The sequence below is a fragment of the Oncorhynchus tshawytscha genome, linkage group LG11, assembly GCF_018296145.1.
Source record: "Oncorhynchus tshawytscha isolate Ot180627B linkage group LG11, Otsh_v2.0, whole genome shotgun sequence".
Classification (NCBI taxonomy): Eukaryota; Metazoa; Chordata; class Actinopteri; order Salmoniformes; family Salmonidae; genus Oncorhynchus; species Oncorhynchus tshawytscha.
Genome location: NC_056439.1, coordinates 4530893 through 4548604, shown reverse-complemented (window position 1 = coordinate 4548604; position 17712 = coordinate 4530893). Strand labels below are relative to the sequence as shown.

At 46.1% G+C, this 17712-nt stretch overlaps 1 protein-coding gene across 5 annotated transcripts in view; it reads right to left on the bottom strand.

Annotated features, from left to right (window-relative positions):
• Positions 1-17712, bottom strand: part of tenm3 (teneurin transmembrane protein 3) — a 442903-nt gene that overhangs the window by 88037 nt on the left and 337154 nt on the right. For all 5 annotated transcript variants that reach the window (XM_042329704.1, XM_042329705.1, XM_042329706.1 and 2 more), the window contains 3 exons: positions 13664-13858; positions 11804-12004; positions 6642-6827 (listed from right to left, as the gene is read on the bottom strand). In XM_042329704.1, coding sequence (XP_042185638.1) covers positions 6642-6827; positions 11804-12004; positions 13664-13858 — 582 coding nt within the window. The remainder of the gene's footprint in view (positions 1-6641; positions 6828-11803; positions 12005-13663; positions 13859-17712) is intronic.

The window sequence follows — 17712 nt, the reverse complement described above, 5'->3', positions numbered from 1 at the left end:
GTGTACGAGGCAATGCGGTGAGACTGTCCGGGGTCAAAGCGGGGTGGCAGCAGTGGGATCCGTCCCGTACTAAACAGTCTAGAAAGTTCTGCTGTTCTATCTGGTTGACGTCCCTTCCCCTTTAGGAGGAAGTCATTCTCTTGCTAATGTCTTTATCTTTACCTTCAGCAGACACAAATGATGCACGGTGGCCCTCACCACCTCTGACGTGCTACTCTGAAACAGGAGAGAACATCTCAAGGACAGAGAGGTGGAACTTTTAAGGACACTGACTCACGTCCCAGCCAACCCCTGCAGGGTGTCAGTTTCAGACTAGGGCTTCAAGGAGCATCCTGCCTTTGTATTTTGGTGTCTGAATGCTAAGAAAGAGTGTCTGAAGACTAATAATGAGCCAAAAGGTGTTATTTTCAGGGGAATTAGGCAGCTGTAGGTGCTTCCTTTCATAGGGCCAGCCAGAGCTAATCAGACACACATTGACACAGAAGAAATGAACTATATGATGATGAGTAGAGTGAGTCAGTGTGTGTGTGTGTGCTCGCATTTTTTACGTGTGTGTGCAGAGAGTGTCACGAAATCTGAAAACACACCGCTGGGGTACACCATGCCTGTCACTAAGCCTGTCACCATGCTTGTCACCATGCCTGTCGCATCCTTCCCAGTCAAAACAGTTTGCACATATATTATGACAAAATCACGACTTTTTGTTTGTTTTAGTGTTCGGCAGGTTTTTTTCCCGGCTGTTCACGCACACAACATTTTTGCTTGAGAAGCAAGTCCAAGTTCGGTAGCCGAAGTCTACGCCCCTTCGCCGGTGATTGGTCAACAGTACTACTCCTAGTAGTAGTACTAGTTGGGGTCTCCCGGGTGGCACAGTGGGTAAGGGCGCTGTACTGCAGCGCCAGCTGTGGCATCAGAGTCCCTGGGTTCGCGCCCAGGCTCTGTCGTAACCGGCTGCGACCGGGAGGTCCGTGGGGCCATGCACAATTGGCCTAGCATCGTCTGGGTTAGGGAGGGCTTGGCCGGTAGGGATGTCCTTGTCTCATCGCGCACCAGCGACTCCCGTGGCGGGCTGGGCGCAGTGCGCGCTAACCAAGGTTGCCAGGTGCACGGTGTTTCCTCCGACACATTGGTGCGGCTGGCTTCCGGGTTGGATGCGCGCTGTGTTAAGAAGCAGTGCGGCTTGGTTAGGTGGTGTGTTGCGATGAGACAAGATAGTAGCTACTACAACAATTGGATACCACGAAATTGGGAGAAAAAGGGGTAAAATTAAAATTAAAATTAAAAAAAAGTCTTACTGGGTATGTTGTTACTATGGCGTGTCAATAGGGACAAACATTAATATTGCTGAGTTCTGCTAGGAGCAAACCCAACCTAGTATGCGGGTTCCTTAACTCTAACTCGACCGCTAAATGAGTGGGGGACACCACACTAAACTCTAACTCGACCACTAAATGAGTGGGGGACACCACGCTAAACTCTAACTCGACCGCTAAATGAGTGGGGGACACCACGCTAAACTCTAACTCGACCGCTAAATGAGTGGGGGACACCACGCTAAACTCTAACTCGACCGCTAAATGAGTGGGGGACACCACGCTAAACTTTAACTCAACTGCTAAATGAGTGGGGGACACCACGCTAAACTTTAACTCGACCGCTAAATGAGTGGGGGACACCACGCTAAACTCTAACTCGACCGCTAAATGAGTGGGGGACACCACGCTAAACTCTAACTCGACCGCTAAATGAGTGGGGGACACCACGCTAAACTCTAACTCGACCGCTAAATGAGTGGGGGACACCACGCTAAACTCAACCGCTAAATGAGTGGGGGACACCACGCTAAACTTTAACTCAACCGCTAAATGAGTGGGGGACACCACGCTAAACTAACTCGACCGCTAAATGAGTGGGGACACCACGCTAAACTCTAACTCGACCGCTAAATGAGTGGGGGGACACCACGCTAAACTCTAACTCGACCGCTAAATGAGTGGGGGACACCACGCTAAACTCTAACTCGACCGCTAAATGAGTGGGGGACACCACGCTACACTCAACTGCTAAATGAGTGGGGGACACCACGCTAAACTCTAACTCGAAAATGAGTGGGGGACACCACGCTAAACTCTAACTCGACCGCTAAATGAGTGGGGGACACCACGCTAAACTCTAACTCGACCGCTAAATGAGTGGGGGACACCACGCTAAACTCTAACTCGACCGCTAAATGAGTGGGGGACACCACGCTAAACTCTAACTCGACCGCTAAATGAGTGGGGGACACCACGCTACACTCAACCGCTAAATGAGTGGGGGACACCACGCTAAACTTTAACTCAACTGCTAAATGAGTGGGGGACACCACGCTAAACTTTAACTCGACCGCTAAATGAGTGGGGGACACCACGCTAAACTCTAAACCGCTAAATGAGTGGGGGACACCACGCTAAACTCTAACTCGGCCGCTAAATGAGTGGGGGACACCACGCTAAACTCTAACTCGACCGCTAAATGAGTGGGGGACACCACGCTAAACTCTAACTCGACCGCTAAATGAGTGGGGGACACCACGCTAAACTCAACCGCTAAATGAGTGGGGGACACCACGCTAAACTTTAACTCAACCGCTAAATGAGTGGGGGACACCACGCTAAACTCTAACTCGACCGCTAAATGAGTGGGGGACACCACGCTAAACTCTAACTCGACCGCTAAATGAGTGGGGGACACCACGCTAAACTCAACCGCTAAATGAGTGGGGGACACCACGCTAAACTTTAACTCAACCGCTAAATGAGTGGGGGACACCACGCTAAACTCTAACTCGACCGCTAAATGAGTGGGGACACCACGCTAAACTCTAACTCGACCGCTAAATGAGTTTAGGACACCACGCTAAACTCTAACTCGACCGCTAAATGAGTGGGGACACCACGCTAAACTCTAACTCGACCGCTAAATGAGTGGGGGACACCACGCTAACTCAACCGCTAAATGAGTAGGGGACACCACGCTAAACTCTAACTCGACCGCTAAATGAGTGGGGGACACCACGCTAAACTCTAACTCGACCGCTAAATGAGTGGGGACACCACGCTAAACTCTAACTCGACCGCTAAATGAGTGGGGGACACCACGCTAAACTCTAACTCGACCGCTAAATGAGTGGGGGACACCACGCTAAACTCTAACTCGACCGCTAAATGAGTGGGGGACACCACGCTAACTCAACCGCTAAATGAGTGGGGGACACCACGCTAAACTTTAACTCAACTGCTAAATGAGTGGGGGACACCACGCTAAACTTTAACTCGACCGCTAAATGAGTGGGGGACACCACGCTAAACTCTAACTCGACCGCTAAATGAGTGGGGGACACCACGCTAAACTCTAACTCGGCCGCTAAATGAGTGGGGGACACCACGCTAAACTCTAACTCGACCGCTAAATGAGTGGGGACACCACGCTAAACTCTAACTCGACCGCTAAATGAGTGGGGGACACCACGCTAAACTCAACCGCTAAATGAGTGGGGGACACCACGCTAAACTTTAACTCAACCGCTAAATGAGTGGGGGACACCACGCTAAACTCTAACTCGACCGCTAAATGAGTGGGGGACACCACGCTAAACTCTAACTCGACCGCTAAATGAGTGGGGACACCACGCTAAACTCAACCGCTAAATGAGTGGGGACACCACGCTAAACTCTAACTCGACCGCTAAATGAGTGGGGACACCACGCTAAACTCTAACTCGACCGCTAAATGAGTGGGGGACACCACGCTAAACTCTAACTCGACCGCTAAATGAGTGGGGGACACCACGCTAAACTCTAACTCGACCGCTAAATGAGTGGGGGACACCACGCTAAACTCTAACTCGACCGCTAAATGAGTGGGGGACACCACGCTACACTCAACCGCTAAATGAGTGGGGGACACCACGCTAAACTTTAACTCAACTGCTAAATGAGTGGGGGACACCACGCTAAACTTTAACTCGACCGCTAAATGAGTGGGGGACACCACGCTAAACTCTAACTCGACCGCTAAATGAGTGGGGGACACCACGCTAAACTCTAACTCGGCCGCTAAATGAGTGGGGGACACCACGCTAAACTCTAACTCGACCGCTAAATGAGTGGGGACACCACGCTAAACTCTAACTCGACCGCTAAATGAGTGGGGGACACCACGCTAAACTCAACCGCTAAATGAGTGGGGGACACCACGCTAAACTTTAACTCAACCGCTAAATGAGTGGGGGACACCACGCTAAACTCTAACTCGACCGCTAAATGAGTGGGGGACACCACGCTAAACTCTAACTCGACCGCTAAATGAGTGGGGGACACCACGCTAAACTCAACCGCTAAATGAGTGGGGGACACCACGCTAAACTTTAACTCAACCGCTAAATGAGTGGGGGACACCACGCTAAACTCTAACTCGACCGCTAAATGAGTGGGGACACCACGCTAAACTCTAACTCGACCGCTAAATGAGTGGAGGACACCACGCTAAACTCTAACTCGACCGCTAAATGAGTGGGGGACACCACGCTAAACTCTAACTCGACCGCTAAATGAGTGGGGGACACCACGCTACACTCAACCGCTAAATGAGTGGGGGACACCACGCTAAACTCTAACTCGACCGCTAAATGAGTGGGGGACACCACGCTAAACTCTAACTCGACCGCTAAATGAGTGGGGGACACCACGCTACACTCAACCGCTAAATGAGTGGGGGACACCACGCTAAACTTTAACTCAACTGCTAAATGAGTGGGGGACACCACGCTAAACTTTAACTCGACCGCTAAATGAGTGGGGACACCACGCTAAACTCTAACTCGACCGCTAAATGAGTGGGGGACACCACGCTAAACTCTAACTCGGCCGCTAAATGAGTGGGGGACACCACGCTAAACTCTAACTCGACCGCTAAATGAGTGGGGACACCACGCTAAACTCTAAGTCGACCGCTAAATGAGTGGGGGACACCACGCTAAACTCAACCGCTAAATGAGTGGGGGACACCACGCTAAACTTTAACTCAACCGCTAAATGAGTGGGGGACACCACGCTAAACTCTAACTCGACCGCTAAATGAGTGGGGGACACCACGCTAAACTCTAACTCGACCGCTAAATGAGTGGGGGACACCACGCTAAACTCAACCGCTAAATGAGTGGGGGACACCACGCTAAACTCTAACTCGACCGCTAAATGAGTGGGGGACACCACGCTAAACTCTAACTCGACCGCTAAATGAGTGGGGGACACCACGCTAAACTCTAACTCGACCGCTAAATGAGTGGGGGACACCACGCTAAACTCTAACTCGACCGCTAAATGAGTGGGGGACACCACGCTAAACTCTAACTCTGGCTAATTCATCTGATTTTTCGTTTGAATAACGGACCAGAACCTAATAAAGACGGCCAGCCACAATGGGGGCCCGTTCAGTCTGTCAACGACATCCGCTCCACAATGTTGACCAATTGAGTGAAGCGGAACGACGCCTCAAAAACGCACCCCTGCTGAGTTTGTGCTGCAGAGATCGAGGCAGAACAGAACACGAGTTCTGTGTGTGTGAGGAGAGAACATGCATTCTGCTCCGCAATCGACTTCATATCAGGGAATCAGCCGACAAAACAAGATTTGCTTGATAACAATTAAGTAGGTTTTGTGATGTAGGGGTTGAGAGGGAAACGATTAACCAAACATGATTTCTCAGTTCTCTTTAGGGCTCGTATCTTTGCATCGTATAGAGGAGGCTTTGGCCTGTTTCAGTGTTTAGTGTTCGTTTCACACCCGGCTTAAAAGCTAAACAACAACGCGCCAGGCATTTACAACCCTGCTCTGTACCCTCTTGTTAAGACGGAGAGCTTGGAACAGGACACACACAGTCTATCTTCTCCACACTGCCTTAACGACAGTAAACGTCAGTGTTTTGATAGAGGTTAAAGGTCAGCAGCACCCCATGGGGACTCTGCAGGCCTTCTTAACACAGGTCACGTGAGTGACTACAAAGAGCAGGCTGCAGAGTGGGAGGGAGTTGGCCAGGCCCTTGTAAAGAGAGGGATGGAGTTGGCCAGGCCCTTGTAAAGAGAGGGATGGAGTTGGCCAGGCCCTTGTAAAGAGAGGGATGGAGTTGGCCACGCCCTTGTAAAGAGAGGGATGGAGTTGGCCAGGCCCTTGTAAAGAGGGATGGAGTTGGGGCCCTTGTAAAGAGAGGGATGGAGTTGGCCAGGCCCTTGTAAAGAGAGGGATGGAGTTGGCCAGGCCCTTGTAAAGAGAGGGATGGAGTTGGCCAGGCCCTTGTAAAGAGAGGGATGGAGAGGAAAGAGAGGAAAGAGGAGACTGGGATCAGATGCTACTTCAGCTGGCTGTTCAAAGCCATATAGACCCGCAGGTTGGAGTCCTCTGTGGTGTGAGAGCTGGGGGAATCATGGATGGACAGACAGCTTCAGAGGTAGAGGAGTGTGAGTGATTGGTGGGTGTGTGTGAGAGAGAAAACGTGTGTGAAAACGTGTGTGTGTCCTTGTAACAATGTCTTTAATCGTCGACCCATATGATGTATTCATGTGTATGTCCACTGTAGGCATGTGTATTCTTCAGTAGACCTACCGATGTTGCAGTGCTCTCCGGTCCAGCCCTGGTTGCACTCACACTTGCCCTCCTTGCAGACTCCGTTCTTAGTGCACATGGGGTGGCAGGCCTTCTGGTCACAGACTGTACCCGTCCAGCCCTCCTCGCAACGACAGCTGCCCCCGAAACACACGCCGTGGGGGCCGCAGTCCACCACACACACCTCTGTACACACACACACGCACGCAAACACACACACACACACACACAAACACACACACACACACAAGGAAATGTTAGTGTGTAATCGCAGGCTAGTTATCTGTGTGTGCTAGGAGCGTCCACTGTGCAAAGTGTCTTTGAGACCTAGAAGTGGTTGTAGAAACACATTCATTCATAACAAGCTAAACAGACATAAGGTTACATCTATCTCTGTATCAACTGTAGCCAGGCTGGGTCTCCGTTGGCACAATGCTTCCACTATTGTGTTTTGGGCTGGTCAGCGGGTGGGGTCGGGGTCGGGTGGATATGGTTGTCAGCCTGGTATTTCTCAAATAACACCTTGCTACCCTGACACGTCTGTCCCCCGTGGCTGACGCGGTGTAGCATGAAGAGTGTGGGAGGTTTCGAAGGTTCCTGGGTGGGGCACGGTGGTGGGGGTGCGTGGTCCTGTGGTGGGTCTGAGGTGTTGGTGTAATATGGGGTGTGTGTGTGTGTGTGTATGCGTGCGTGCGAGTGGGGGGGGGCCGAGGTGTGATCATTGAGTATGAACAGTTCAGGCTATGAGAGTAGACATATTGAACTTTACCTCAGACAGGGTTAGAATAGGATAAGGGTAGAGGATGGGTAGACACTGTTAGCCAGCCATCCAGCCAGACACAAGGATTCCCACTGTGCCTGAACCAGAACGACCAAACCAATCAACCACAGATAAATCAATCCTGCTGCAGTGGGGCCCATAGATGGAAGCCTGCACACAATCTGGGCTTGTTTGGTACAGACTCCCGACTGACGGAATGTTGTCAGTTGAGATGGAACTGTTTTTGTTCTCTGTTCTGTTCTTCAGAGTTTAGACCATTTGAACCAGAAGTGCGAGTTAAAATTCCACCTATCACTTTTAGCTCTGAGTTGAAGTGACACTTGTTTTCTATTCTTTTTTGTTGCGGTTAAGAAGAAGACAGGAACGCCTTTATTGATACGACCTTGAAATATAAACTGAGGGGAGATGTGTTTGAAGGAATTGTTGTTTGCACAAAATATAAGAGAGATACTCAACACGACATTTTTGTAATTAAGCAGATGCTCTTATCCAGAGCGACTCACAGAAGTGAGTGCACTCACTTTCGTACTGGTCCCCCGGGGGAATCGAACCCACAACCCTGGCGTTGCAAGCGCCATGCTCTCCCAACTGAGCCACAGTCAAATTTTTTTATGTCTTGTGTCTGTCTTGGCAGGTCTGTACATACAGACAGACAGTCAGGATTGCAGGCAGCAGATGTGAAGACTATACTCGGACAGACCCCACCCTGGTTAACTACTGAATACACAGTATCTACATCTTACTGAAATGCTGTCCTGTAGAAACACAACCCAGTAGAATGGATGAGACCTGTGTCAGAGAGTTCAGAACAGATCACTGTAGTAATACTGGAAGAAAATCCTCATACGATGTTAACTACAGTGCTATAGCATGGGTATAGGAATAACAGCATCGGAAATGTTGCCACTTCTTGGACTCTTTGCAGGCAGGGACAAATAATCGACCGTAGGACCATTGCTATCAGACAGTGGCTAAGAGAAGCAATTCCGGTTGAAGTCAGTGGCTCGATAGAAGACATTGATTGAGCGGAGTTCTCTTAGACGAGCTATCAGTGGCTAGAAGACCAAGAGGTTCCTCTCTGAGTCATTCCAGGTAAGACCACAAGACCAACAGACCCCCGACCGCTCAGTCTTTCTCGGTCTCTAAAGTTCCATCAGCCCCCTGGAGGGGCTTCGCTCAGTGTGGGCCGCCGCTGCCTGTGGCGAGCTGCCATTACCGTTGTGTGTTTGTGAGAGAGAGTGTGTGGTGTGTCAGGAAGTGGCGCTGTTCGTCACTGTCATCGCCGTGTCGCCGGGGCGGTGTGTGTATGGGTATGTATGTGCGAGACGTGGCGGGCGCTGTGTGAAGCAGGGAGGAGGGAGGGAGGGAGGGAGGGAGGGAGGGAGGGAGGGAGCGGCCTGGAGGGGTGACCAGACTGAGGCTCTGGTCACGTCTGTCTGAAGGTCACCGTGGACAGCCGCAAAAATATTTAGGTTACCTCCGATAGAAAGTGTGAGAATTTAGGTCAATTCTCACATAGAAATTTCATTGTGAGGAAGGATGTTTGACATGCTTTTGACATTATTATCTTTAAAAAAATAATGTGTGAATCATTTCGCCCACTCTGGAAAGTCGATGCATGTGTAGAGCATATTGTTCCAAGTAATACCTATTGAAATGAACAAGATAAAAAAAGGGTACTTTTGACATATAAATATTTCTATATTTTCTATTTTTCATATCAGAATCTCCACTATAAGGAGTATAATGACTCCAAGATGTTGTCTGTATCATGCACGGTTCACAGATCATACGGTCTTACACAACGCATGTATAGGTCTAAAAAGGGACTCAAATTTCCACTTCCCCCTGATTTAAAAACAAACAAAAAAAGTGGGAGAAATGTCAAACATCCGTCCTCCCAATGAAGTTTCAATGAGAACCACCAGAACAAATCAATATTTTCAAACTGTCCTGGTGTGGAATTGCCCTCCATTCTCTCTCTCTCTCTTTCTCTCTCTCTGTCTCTCAGTCTCTCTCCTTCTCTCCATCCCTCCCTCTCTGTTCTCTAGTAATTAGCAGTGCAGTCTTATTTAATTTAAACTTGGTGTAATTAACAAACCCCCGGCCCTTGCTCTCCCTTCATCCGTCCTTCTCTTTGCTGGCTGTTAGAGGCAAATAAACACAGCTTTCTCTCAAATGAAAAATGGATCAGATCGATGTGATCTCTCCTCTCTAAGCCAAGTTAATATAAAAATCACACTGCGGCCTTTATAACAGCATTAGTCAACAAAGCAGCAGTGAAACGAGAGAGATAAAGAATGAAAGAGAGAGCAATACAGTACAAAGAATATACAGTGGGGCAAAATAGTATTTAGTCAGCCACCAATTGTGCAAGTTCTCCCAATTAAAAAGATGAGAGGCCTGTAATTTTCATCATAGGTACACTTCAACTCTGACAGACAAAATGAGAAAAAAAATCCAGAAAATCACATTGTAGGATTTTTTATGAATTTATTTGCAAATTATGGTGGAAAATAGGTATTTGGTCAATAACAAAAGTTTCTCAATACTTTGTTATATACCCTTAGTTGGTAATGACAGAGGTCAAACATTTTCTGTAAGTCTTCACAAGGTTTTCACACACTGTTGCTGGTATTTTGGCCCATTCCTCCATGCAGATCTCCTCTAGAGCCACTCCAGGCCACTCCAGGACCTTGAAATGCTTCTTACGAAGCCACTCCTTCGTTGCCTGGGCAGTGTGTCTGGGATCATTGTCATGCTGAAAGACCCAGCCACGTTTCATTTTCAATGCCCTGCTGATGGAAGGTTTTCACTCAAAATCTCACGATACATGGCCTCATTCATTCTTTCCTTTACACGGATCAGTCGTCCTGGTCCCTTTGCAGAAAAACAGCCCCAAAGCATGATGTTTCCACCCCCATGCTTCACAGTAGGTATGGTGTTCTTTGGATGCAACTCAGCATTCTTTGTCCTACAAACACGACAAGTTGAGTTTTTACCAAAAAAAAGTTATATTTTGGTTTCATCTAACCAGAAAATAATTCTCCCAATCTTCTTCTGGGTCATACAAATGTTCTCTAGCAAACTTCAGACAGGCCTGGACATGTACTGGCTTAAGAAGGGGGACAAGTCTGGCACTGCAGGATTTGAGTCCCTGGCGGCGTAGTGTGTTACTGATGGTAGGCTTTGTTACTTTGGTCCCAGCTCTCTGCAGGTCATTCACTAGGTCCCCCCGTGTGGTTCTGGGATTTTTGCTCACCGTTCTTGTGATCATTTTGACCCCACGGGGTGAGATCTTGCATGGAGCCCCAGATCGAGGGGGATTATCAGTGGTCTTGTATGTCTTCCATTTCCTAATAATTGCTCCCACAGTTGATTTCTTAAACCAAGCTGCTTAGCTATTGCAGATTCAGTCTTCCCAGCCTGGTGCATGTCTACAATTTTGTTTCTGGTGTCCTTTGACAGCTCTTTGGTCTTGGCCATAGTGGAGTTTGGAGTGTGACTGTTTGAGGTTGTGGACAGGTGTCTTTTATACTGATAACAAGTTCAAACAGGTGCCATTAATACAGATAACGAGTGGAGGACAGAGGAGCCTCTTAAAGAAGAAGTTACAGGTCTGTGAGAGCCAGAAATCTTGCTTGTTTGTAGGTGACCAAATACTTATTTTCCACCGTAATTTGCAAATAAATTCATAAAAAATCCTACAATGTGATTTTCTGGATTTTTTTTCCCTCATTTTGTCTGTCATAGTTGAAGTGTACCTATGATGAAAATTACAGGCCTCTCTCATCTTTTTAAGTGGGAGAACTTGCACAATTGGTGGCTGACTAAATACTTTTTTGCCCCACTGTAGATGGGAAGGCCATGGCACAACTGTGTGAGAGAAGCTCTGTGAATGTGAATGACATCTTTACTAGACATCCAGCTATCTCCACGTAGTGAATGAGTAGTAGCTAACAAATGACAGGCTAGCATGCTAATGTTCAAACAACATACCAAATGTAATAGTGCTAAGTTAATGAGAGGCTAACATGCTAATGTACTAACAACGTACCAAATGTAGTAGTGCTAGGTTAATGAGATGCTAACATGCTAATGTGCTAACAACATACCAAATGTAATAGTGCTGAGTTAATTTGAGGTTAGCATGCTAATGTGCTAACAATGTACCAAATGTAGTACTGCTGAGTTAATGAGATGCTAACATGCTAATGTGCTAACAACATACCAAATGTAATACTGCTGAGTTAATTTGAGGCTAGCATGCTAATGTGCTAATAACGTACCAAAAATGTAGTACTTCTGAGTGAAGGCTAGCATGCTAACAACTAATAACCTTTACCAAAGTTCAAACAACGTGCTCACACCAACAACGTACCGACAGAGCAGTCGGGGCCGGTCCAGTTGGTGTCGCAGGTGCAGGTGCCGCTTTCGCTTTGGTAGGTGCCGTGGCCGGAGCACTGGTCGGGGCACATGGTCTTGAGGGTCTCACAGTTGGTGCCCCCCCAGCCCGGGCTACAGTGGCACTCCCCATGGATACACACACCATGGGCCGAACAGCCAGGGTCCAGGCAGTCCACTGGAGGGAGGAGGGGAAGGAGCGAGAGGTTGATTTGTTGCAATCAATTCTCAACCAACTGCTGTCACTTTGGATTGTTGCACAGAGAAAATGTAAACATACAGTACACAAACACTCACTGTGGAACAGAGGAATTGTGTTTGTGTGTGTGTCGGTGTGTGTATGTAACCAATGTGAAATGGCTAGCTAGTTAGCGGTGGTGCGCACTAATAGCGTTTCAATCGGTGACGTCACTCGCTCTGAGACCTTGAAGTAGTTGTTCCCTTTGCTCTGCAAGGGCCGTGACATTTGTGGAGCGATGGGTAACGATGCTTCGAGTGTGGCTGTTGTTGATGTGTGCAGAGGGTCCCTGGTTTGAGCCCAGGTAGGGGCGAGGAGAGGGACGGAAGCTATACTGTTACATGTATACTATCTTTGGGTTTGTGAGTGTCTACAGCTCAGCGTTCAACACCATAGAACTCACTAAGCTAAGGACCCTGGGACTAAACACCTCCCTCTGCAACTGGATCCTGGACTTCCTGACAGGCCTCCCCAAGGTGGTAAGGGTAGGCAACAACACATCTGCCACGCTGATCCACGCTGATCCTCAACACTGGAACCCCTCAGGGGTGCGTGCTTAGTTCCCTCTTGTACTCCCTGTTCACCCACAACTGCGTGGCAAGGTACAACTCCAACACCATCATTAAGTTTGCTGATGACACAACAGATGTGTTGTTGCCTGATCACTGACAACGATGAGACAACAACCTCTCCCTCAATGTGAGCAAGACAAAGGTGCTGATCGTGGACTATAGGAAAAGGAGGGCTAAACAGGCCCCCATTACAGGCAGGTTGAGAGTTTCAAGCTCCTTGTTATCTACATCACCAACAAACTATTATGGTCCAAACAAACCAAGACAGTTGTGAAGAGGGCACGACAACATATTTTCCCCCTCAGGAGACTAAAAACATTTGGCATGGGTCCCCAGATCCTCACCTGTTGTATTGTGCGCATGTGACAAATAAAATGTGATTTGATTTGTCTGTTGATTCCCAGCAAGTTGCCTGGAGCTGATGCTTGTTGAGCTGCAGTTACTTCCCTCTGCTGTCTCAGTGATGATGGGTCTTAATCTGTCCATTGACTACTGACAGGGTCACAGACCTCACAATAACATTCACTGCAAACGAATTGCATTAGCGTCGGTTTGTGGCGTGTGTGTGTGTGTGTGTGTGTGTGCGTGTCAATAGGAGGTTGGCAGAGATACCTTTTATTGAGCAGCGAAGATGAGATTTTCTCCCATAGGGAAGTACAATAATTGGATCTAATGTACAGACAGAGCTAGCCTTCTGATGGGTTGTTTTGTAGGCTAGCGTAGCAGGTACATGCCAGGATAATTTAGCTAATCTAATATTCTCCATTCTCTGTCAGTGTGTGTGTCACAGGCCGCGCGGGGACAGCAATGTAATTATTTGCTCTGTGAAGTAGAGAGTAGCAATTGTTTCTGTAATACTGAACTATTGGCTGGCGGTAAAGATTATGATGGTGAATGCTGAGCAATCACACACTGACAAGGAAGGAAGAGGGGAAGAGGATGTGTCTGAACACACACACACACCGAGGAGAGAAGGAAAAGGACCGTGCAAATCAAAAGATCCCTCTTAACAGGACTGATCTCTTACCTTCTTCACAGTTGTCTCCCTTGTATCCGGTGTTGCAGGCACAGATGCCCATGATACAGATGCCGTGTCCCCCACAGTGGATGTCTATACACTGGTTGCTGGGCACGTCACACTCGGTCCCCTTCCAGCCACTGAAGCACAGGCAGCGACCTCTGGAGTACTGGCCGTTACCACTGCACAGCACGGGGCACGAAGCTGCAATGGGACACAGAGGGACGATGTTGGTATGTACAGCGTGTATGTGCATAAATACACACACGAGCATACACATAATACAGTGTGCACACTCACACATGCATGGCAACATAGTCTCGTGAGATATATGTTCCATTTTTAAACGATTTTGAAATATTGTAAATACATGTTTTTTTTTGTTGGGAGTAAAATAATGCATATACATGAGGTCACCAGGTTAATGGAGCCATATACAGGGTATCACTAGGTTAATGGAGCCATATACAGGGTATCACTAGGTTAATGGAGCCATATACAGGGAATCACCAGGTTAATAAGATATATACAGGGAATCACCAGGTTAATAAGATAAATACACTAGGTTAATGGAGCCATATCACACCAGGTTAATAAGATATATACAGGGAATTAATGGAGCCATATACAGGGTATCACTAGGTTAATGGAGCCAGCACAGGTTAATAAGATATATACAGGGAATCACCAGGTTAATGGAGCCATATCAGGGTATCACTAGGTTAATGGAGCCATATACAGGGAATCACCAGGTTAATAAGATAAATACAGGGTATCACTAGGTTAATGGAGCCATATACAGGGTATCACTAGGTTAATGGAGCCATATACAGGGTATCACCAGGTTAATAAGATATATACAGGGAATCACCAGGTTAATGGAGCCATATACAGGGTATCACTAGGTTAATGGAGCCATATACAGGGTATCACCAGGTTAATAAGATATATACAGGGAATCACCAGGTTAATGGAGCCATATACAGGGTATCACTAGGTTAATGGAGCCATATACAGGGAATCACCAGGTTAATAAGATAAATACAGGGTATCACTAGGTTAATGGAGCCATATACAGGGTATCACTAGGTTAATGGAGCCATATACAGGGTATCACTAGGTTAATGGAGCCATATACAGGGAATCACCAGGTTAATAAGATATATACAGGGAATCACCAGGTTAATGGAGCCATATACAGGGTATCACTAGGTTAATGGAGCCATATACAGGGTATCACTAGGTTAATGGAGCCATATACAGGGTATCACTAGGTTAATGGAGCCATATACAGGGTATCACCAGGTTAATAAGATATATACAGGGTATCACTAGGTTAATGGAGCCATATACAGGGTATCACTAGGTTAATGGAGATATATACAGGGTATCACCAGGTTAATAGAGATATATACAGGGTATCACTAGGTTAATATATATATATACCAGGTTAATAAGATATATACAGGGTATCACCAGGTTAATAAGATATATACAGGGTGCCACCAGGTTAACAAGATATTTACAGGGTATCGCCAGGTTAATAAGATATATACAGGGTATCACTAGGTTATAGATATATATATATATATAGGGTATCACCAGGTTAATAAGATATATACAGGGTGTCACCAGGTTAACAAGATATATACAGGGTGTCACCAGGTTAATAAGATATATACAGGGTGTCACCAGGTCAATAAGATATATACAGGGTGTCAACAGGTTAATAAGATATATACAGGGTGTCACCAGGTTAATAAGATATATACAGGGTGTCACCAGGTCAATAAGATATATACAGGGTGTCAACAGGTCAATAAGATATATACAGGGTGTCACCAGGTTAATAAGATATATACAGGGTGTCACCAGGTTAATAAGATATATACAGGGTGTCACCAGGTTAATAAGATATATACAGGGTGCCACCAGGTTAAGAGAGATATATACAGGGTATCACCAGGTTAATAAGATATATACAGGGTGCCACCAGGTTAACAAGATATATACAGGGTATCGCCAGGTTAATAAGATATATACAGGGTATCGCCAGGTTAATAAGATATATACAGGGTATCACCAGGTTAAGAGAGATATATGCAGGGTATCACCAGGTTAATAAGATATATACAGGGTATCACCAGGTTAATAAGATATATACATGGTATCACCAGGTTAAGAGAGATATATACAGGGTATCAATAGGTTAAGAGAGATATATACAGGGTTTTACCAGGTTAATAAGATATATACAGGGTATCACCAGGTTAAGAGAGATATATACAGGGTATCAATAGGTTAAGAGAGATATTTACAGGGTTTCACCGGGTTAATAAGATATATACAGGGTATCACCAGGTTAAGAGAGATATATACAGGGTTTCACCGGGTTAATAAGATATATACAGGGTATCACCAGGTTAAGAGAGATATATACAGGGTATCACCAGGTTAAGAGAGATATATACAGGGTATCACCAGGTTAAGAGAGATATATACAGGGTATCACCAGGTTAAGAGAGATATATACAGGGTTTCACCGGGTTAATAAGATATATACAGGGTATCACCAGGTTAAGAGAGATATATACAGGGTATCACCAGGTTAATAAGATATATACAGGGTATCACCAGGTTAAGAGAGATATATACAGGGTATCACCAGGTTAATAAGATATATACAGGGTATCAATAGGTTAAGAGAGATATTTACAGGGTTTCACCGGGTTAATAAGATATATACAGGGTATCACCAGGTTAATAAGATATATACAGGGTTTTACCAGGTTAATAAGATATATACAGGGTATCACCAGGTTAAGAGAGATATATACAGGGTATCACCAGGTTAAGAGAGATATATACAGGGTATCACCGGGTTAATAAGATATATACAGGGTATCACCAGGTTAAGAGAGATATATACAGGGTTTCACCGGGTTAATAAGATATATACAGGGTATCACCAGGTTAAGAGAGATATATACAGGGTATCACCAGGTTAAGAGAGATATATACAGGGTATCACCAGGTTAAGAGAGATATATACAGGGTATCACCAGGTTAAGAGAGATATATACAGGGTTTCACCGGGTTAATAAGATATATACAGGGTATCACCAGGTTAAGAGAGATATATACAGGGTATCACCAGGTTAATAAGATATATACAGGGTATCACCAGGTTAAGAGAGATATATACAGGGTATCACCAGGTTAATAAGATATATACAGGGTATCAATAGGTTAAGAGAGATATTTACAGGGTTTCACCGGGTTAATAAGATATATACAGGGTATCACCAGGTTAAGAGAGATATATACAGGGTTTCACCGGGTTAATAAGATATATACAGGGTATCACCAGGTTAAGAGAGATATATACAGGGTATCACCAGGTTAAGAGAGATATATACAGGGTATCACCAGGTTAAGAGAGATATATATACAGGGTATCACCAGGTTAAGAGAGATATATACAGGGTTCCACCGGGTTAATAAGATATATACAGGGTATCACCAGGTTAAGAGAGATATATACAGGGTATCACCAGGTTAAGAGAGATATATACAGGGTATCACCAGGTTAAGAGAGATATATACAGGGTTCCACCGGGTTAAGAGAGATATATACAGGGTTCCACCGGGTTAATAAGATATATACAGGGTATCACCAGGTTAAGAGAGATATATACAGGGTATCACCAGGTTAAGAGAGATATATACAGGATATCACCAGGTTAAGAGAGAGTTATATAGTGAGACAGAAAGGGACACAGAAGTCACTTCAGCAACTCTTCAGTATAATTCTGAGGGAATATAAGCAGAGAGCTGATGAATAGTGATGGATAGAGGGAAATTATACTTTCTAATGACTTGTGAGACCCTTTCCTCTTTGTTTTAGCTCCAGCCAAGCACACAGTGTTGTATAATGATGAAAGGGGAGATGGAGAGAGCCTTCTTGATGGAGGTAGTACTTGGCAGAGACGCAGAGGTACTGACTGCCTGAACAATGTGTGTGTATGTATGTATGTATGTGTGTGTGTGTGTGTGTG